The sequence below is a fragment of the Eurytemora carolleeae genome, unplaced genomic scaffold (genome assembly GCF_000591075.1).
Source record: "Eurytemora carolleeae unplaced genomic scaffold, Eaff_2.0 scaffold1858, whole genome shotgun sequence".
Lineage (NCBI taxonomy): Eukaryota > Metazoa > Arthropoda > Copepoda > Calanoida > Temoridae > Eurytemora > Eurytemora carolleeae.
Window position 1 is genome coordinate 30,651 of NW_019397743.1, and position 6,720 is coordinate 37,370.

Consider the following 6,720-nt stretch of genomic DNA (forward strand, 5'->3'; position numbering starts at 1 on the left):
AATCTTAATAAGTTTAAATTTTCATACAGAATAAAAGAAAACTATATGTAAACTATATGCTTATGGAATTCTAGCCTAGCTGGGAATCATTGAAGGCCTTGAGATTAGCCTGCTTATGGAACTCTAGCCTAGCTGGGAACCATTGAAGCCTTTGAGATGATTTTGCTTATGGAACTCTAGCCTAGCTGGGAACCATTGAAGCCTTTGAGATTATTTTGCTTATGGAACTCTAGCCTAGCTGGGAACCACTGAAGCCGTTGAGATTAGCCTGCTTATGGAACTCTAGCCTAGCTGGAATTAAGGAAAACTAAAAGAAAATTGAATGATCCGGCAAGGAGTCGGAGGAAAACAAGGAAAAATCTAACATTCTCTTACTAATTATAAGGCTGTAGATACAGGCCACGGTAGTTGGGGTTTCACGGCCTCAGCTACTGCCACTATGGCATCTATCTATCTAGTATGACATCCCAATCACACGAATGTTACCAGGAAACCATCCCTCCCTGAAACCCTCTGCCTCCCTTAGGAGTACGTGGGTCACAGAGTTAGCATGACATGTGCAATGATACTGTTATGCCCGAGTGGCAGTAGCTGTGGCCGTGAAGCCCCAACTACCGTGGCTTGTATCTTTTTATTTGTCATTAATTCTATAGAAAATAATATGTTCTTAATGCGAATATTTTGCGACAACAACAAGGAATCTGAAGAGACATGTTGAAACAAACATAAAAGAGAGATATCCTTGTTTGCAATGAAATTAAGCTGCAACTACAGCAAACAATTTGAAGAGGCACGTTAAAAACAATCATGAAGGAGTGAGATATCTTTGTGCTCAATGTAATTATTTATCATCTACAGCAAGTTACTTGAAGACACATGTTGCATTTAAACATGAAGGAGTGAGATATCCTTGTTTTCAATGTGATTATGCTGCAACTACAGCAAGTGATTTTAAGAGGCACGTTGAAAACAAGCCTGAAGAAGTGAGATATCTTTGTTCTCAATGTGATTATTTTGCAACTACAGCAAGTAACCTGAAGAAACGTGTTGAAAATAGACATGAAGGGGTAAGATATCATTGCCCTCATTGTGAGTATATTGCAACTAGAGTAAGTGATTTGAAGAGGCAAGTTAATTATAAACATAAAGGAGTGAGATATCCTTGCTCGCAATGTGATTATGCTGCAACTACAGCAAGTAACCTGAAGACGCATGTTGGGAATAAACTCGAAGGAGTTAGATAAAGAAGCATATTATTTACCAGCCGAGATACCAGGGAAAAAATTAGAATATATTTTCACAATCAAGAAAATGAAACCCAAATTAAACTTTTGGTGAAACATCAAAATGCATATGAAATTTTCTTTCGAAGAGAATGTAAAATGGAGTGGAACTAGGACGATTTAATTAACAAGCCTTAAAAGCATGTAAATGAATTTATTTGTATACATGAGTTGAAATGTTTTTTTTAATTGGTTTCTAACCAGGGATAAAAAACTTAGAGAGGGTTGATTAGCACCCCGGCGTGGGTCCGGTGTTCAGGGAGCACCGGACCCATGCATTAAATGCATTTTTTTCATTTTTTCATTTTCTCATGGTTGTAAACCAGTCAAATGTAACTTGAAGTATGGGGCCGGTGCTCCTTTGCATCATTCTCAAAGAAGGCGGCTGGTCCGCACTCAAAAAGTTTATAATAAAAATCCCATTTTGTTTGTTTTAATTGTAGCTTTTATAAAGGGGGGGGGGGGGGCAAAAAACTTATTACTCTCCGGAAAATTTAAACAGTGTATAAACATAACTTAGAATTGCCATAGGAGGCTGATTTTTTGCATGCAAACTCAGAATTATGTATATTACATGCATTTTTTTGTTTTGAAGGAATCTGAGCAAAAGTGCGCCCGCGCGCGCTTGTTGTGAAAAAATGCGACTTTTTTGGCAGTAAATCAATGTTAACTTCTTTTTTTGAAATGTTCATTTGCACTAAAGTTCAATTGCACTAATATTTACAGAAAAAATAGTCCGTTTGAACAAATTTTTTGGTGAAAATGTTCATTTACACTAACGTTCGATTGCACTAATATTTACAGAAAAAAAATTAGTGCGCTTGAACAAATATTTTTAGTATTCCAGATCAATTGCACAATGATCATTTGTACTAAAATATTCCTGGCGCGAAAATTAAATATTCCTGGCGGGAAAATAAAATTTTAGTCCAATTGAACACAGAAAACCCGATTGTTGTCATTTGAGTTATTATTTCGCTTATTGGAACTATTTTTGGCTCATTTGAACTATTTTTTTGCTCAATTGAACTATTTTTTTGCCTGTACAAAGATTTTTTTAAAAATAGTAAATTGTCATACAGTAATTATTATTGTAACTATTTCTATTTTATGTTAAACGTATTGTGTTTCATTTTACTTTGTTCATGCATGACTTGTTTTACTTTGTAATTCATATTTGGCTTTAAATATACTTTATGTTTATTTTGCAGACAAATGGCAGAAATGATTTAAAAAGAATAAAATAGAGAATAATTTGAGATAAAAAAGATATATACAAAATATCGTAAAAAATTCATACTGTAAATATTTCTATTTTATATTAAACATATTTTCAGATAGAATGGCAGAAATTATGAAAGAAGAAATAGATTTAGAAGAATTTGAGATAAAAGAAGAGTTAATTTCCAAAAATGAAGAAATCCTTCCCTCCTCTACTGTAAAGGATACATGGACTGCTAATCTACATAAAGATGTTATTAAGATTGATAAAACAGAAATACAAGGTAAACCTAATGGTTTTATTAAATAACAACCTTATCAGACTTCTGAATATTAATAGTGTAAATAAAACATCAAGTACAAATCTTCCAAGCTAAGGTTTGGTAATTTTGATCTGTTGTCTCTTTTATAAGTAAAGTACCAAAATACAAACACTACTTTTAACAGATTTTCTTTTCCCGCATTTTTAATTCCAGTTTCTGAGAAGTACATTTCTATTTCCAAGAGTGGAAACTTCTAGAACTTTTGTATAAAAGAAATACAGGATTCAGGTTATTGGAAATTTTGTATGATAAATATACATGAAAAGTTAGCAAAATATCTAAATATATAGTAGGAAGGTAGGTGGGGGGTGGGGGGGAGATGTGACCTTGGCATGGGAAAGGGTAGGAAAATTGAGCAAATAAAGGGTAATATAAAAATTTAGCTCTTTTAAAAATTTAAAGTGAAGAACAAATGAGCATGTCGGGAAATTTATGAATTTGAATCATTTTTTAGCTTGAAAAACTTCAAAGAATAATTTACTAGGCTGATACGAAGGGGGGGGAAAGGGGGCGGGGTATTAACACATTGAGTAAACTTCTTTTTTTATGTTTAGATGTTTTGAATACTGGACTACAGGATACTGTAGAGAATAAACCTGTATTTGATCCTGATTTTCACACTGAGCTAATCATTAAATATGAAAACGAGGATATAGGTAATTCAATAATTTATCTAATACGCAAATTAACAGTTAATTAATTGATTAAAATTGAATAGTATTTCATCTTTAACTTTTTAGGAGAAAACATGGTTGAAGTACTTGAACCAGAACCTAAGAAAAGTAAGAGAAGAAATCTGGAATTTCCTTGTAATGATTGTGAGTATGTTGCAACCAGAGCTTATCAACTGAAAACTCATATTGAAAATAAGCATATAAGGGTGATATATCCTTGCTCGCAATGTGATTATGCTGCAACTACAGCAGGATCTTTAAAGATTCACGTTGAAAGTAACCATGAAGGTGTGAGGTATCCTTGTCCTCATTGTGAGTATGTTGCAACTCAAGCAGCAAATCTGAAGACACATGTTGAAAGTAAACATGAAGGTGTGAGGTATCCTTGTCCTAATTGTGAGTATGTTGCAACTCAAGCAGCAAATCTGAAGAAACATGTAGAAAGTAAACACGAAGGAGTTAGATATCCTTGTCTTCACTGTAAGTATGTTGCAACTCTAGCAAGTAAACTGAAGGCACATGTTGAAAGTAAACATGAAGGTGTTAGATATCCTTGTTTGCAATGTGATTATGCTGCAACTACAGCAAGTATCCTGAAATCTCATGTTGAAATTAAACATGAAGGAGTGAGATATCCTTGTTTGCAATGTGATTTTGCTGCAACTTCAGCAGGTCATTTGAAGACTCATGTTGACAATATACACAAAGGAGTGAGATATTCCTGTGCTCAATGTGATTATTTTGCAACTACAGCAAGTAAACTGAAGACACATGTTGAAATTAAACATGAAGGAGTGAGATGTTCTTGTTTGCAATGTGATTATGCTGCAACTACAGCAAGCAACCTGAAATCACATGTTGAAAGAAAACATGAAGGAGTGAGATATCCTTGTTCTCAATGTGATTATTTTGCAACTACAACAAGTAGCCTGAAGACACATGTTGAAAGTAACCATGAAGGTGTGAGGTATCCTTGTCCTCATTGTGAGTATGTTGCAACTCAAGTAGCAAATCTGAAGAGACATGTTGAAAGTAAACATGAAGGTGTGAGGTATCCTTGTCCTCACTGTGATTATGTTGCAACTCAAGCAAGTAACCTGAAGAAACATGTTGAAAGTAAACATGAAGGTGTGAGGTATCCTTGTTCTCACTGTGACTATGTTTCAACTACANTATACACATACATTCTTACCTCCATTCCTTGTATATACACATCCATTCTTACCTCCATTCCTTGTACATACACATCCATTCTTATCTCCATTCCTTGTTTATACACATACAGTCTTACCTCCATTCCTTGTATATACACATCCATTCTTACCTCCATTCCATGGACATACACATTTATTCTTATCTTCATTCCTTGTATATACTTGTATATACACATTCATTCTTACCTCCATTCCTTGTACATACACATTCATTCTTATCTTCATTCCTTGTATATACACATTCATTCTTACCTTCATTCCATGTATATACACATACATTCTTACCTCCATTTCTTGTATATACACATCCATTCTTACCTTCATTCCACGTATATACACATACATTCTTACCTCCATTCCTTGTATATACACATACATTCTTACCTCCATTCCTTGTATATACACATACATTCTTACCTCCATTTGTTGTATATACACATTCATTTATACCTCCATTTCTTGTATAAACACATACATTCTTACCTCCATTTCTTGTATATACACATCCATTCTTACCTCCATTCCTTATACATACACATTCATTCTTACCTCCATTTCTTGTATATACACATCCATTCTTACCTCCATTCCTTGTATATACACATCCATTCTTACCTCCATTCCTTGTATATGCACATCTATTCTTACCTCCATTTTTTGTATATACACATACTTTTTTACCTCCATTTCTTGTATATACACATTGTTTCTTGCCATGTAAGTACCATCGAAGAGTTAAATCACTGCCAGTGATAACCTTGAAAGTAATTTGCCCAGTGCTCTAAATGTCAAAATTAAGAGGTTTGTCAAAGAGCATGTACACTGCTGAAGTAACTATGACATCTTTAAATTTCACTTCATAACAGAATTTTTTTTATCAAATTTACATGCAGAAAAATTAGCAAAAAAATATTTTTTCATTTAAGAGATCGTAGCTTCATTTTTTGTTTTACATTTTAAATCTAAAAAAAAAATATATAATGGAACCAAATGCGCAAATTGTACATAATGATTTTGACGCAGATTTCGCGCAAAAATTGCATGCTGAATGTTAAATCGCATGGATGATGTTAAAATTAGATCAGGTTTTTATTTAACAGCAATGGTGGTAATCCAACAACCCACAGTTATATATGCAAGAAATAAAAGCTGTGAAATATTTTTTAACAATTAACCTTAAAAATACATTGTTTGCAAATATCATTTTTTTAAACCTTCTTCTGTCAACTTTATTTTCCATATTTATATTAAAAAAGTTTTAAAAAAACCTATGAATTTTACAAATAAAAAAACAAAACAAAAAGACTTGGCACTTTTCTTTTATAGAACTAGCTGAAGGGCGTGGAAAAATAAATTTTAAAATTTTTTTTTTATGTTTTTAGCTTATGACAACCCCCGGCCATCTATGAGTGTCCAAAAAAAATTTCAGCTCAATCGGTCCAGCCGTTTGGCCGGCTATAGGCAACATATATATACGAATGTCTTGTTTTATTATATAGATTATAAAAACAAAATGTTCCTTGCAAAATCTAGCTTTTCATTAATTTTTTCATACTTTCTGGCAGTAAGACGTAATAAACCCATCTGCTAACATTCAGATTTAAATCAGAAAACTGTAAAAGTTCATCAACTATTAAATTATCTGCATTGAAAACCAATAAAATTAAACAACAAAAAATGATACTTGATCTTCATATTTATCTTGTCGGTGTTTTTGTTTTTATCCAATGAAGGTCAAAACGTCTGAACCAATCAGGCACTTAGAAATTTTATGACCGATTGAAAACTAAAATATTATTTCTAAAAGATTCGTTTTTAAAGAAATGTTTAGAAAACAGATAAATCTAACAAACATTTTTTGTCTACACTTTAAAAAAATGCATTATGTTCTGATGGGTGCGCGAAGAACTCTTAATCCTAGTAATATATACGTCAGTAAAAGTAAATTATTTAGAAACACCCAAGGTTGTATAATAAGAGGGATTACTCTCGATGTGCTCCAATG

General features: G+C 32.9%; 1 protein-coding gene across 1 annotated transcript; it reads left to right on the top strand.

Annotated features, from left to right (window-relative positions):
* Window positions 1-2,624: 2,624 nt before the first annotated feature.
* LOC111715733 (zinc finger Y-chromosomal protein 1) lies at window positions 2,625-4,673 on the top strand (the record flags this gene model as incomplete). The annotated part of the gene is made up of 3 exons (XM_023491102.1): window positions 2,625-2,788; window positions 3,382-3,483; window positions 3,568-4,673. Coding segments are annotated over exons 1-3 (1,371 nt in total), but the record flags the coding sequence as incomplete, so codon positions are not given.
* Between the last annotated feature and the right edge of the window lie 2,047 nt (window positions 4,674-6,720).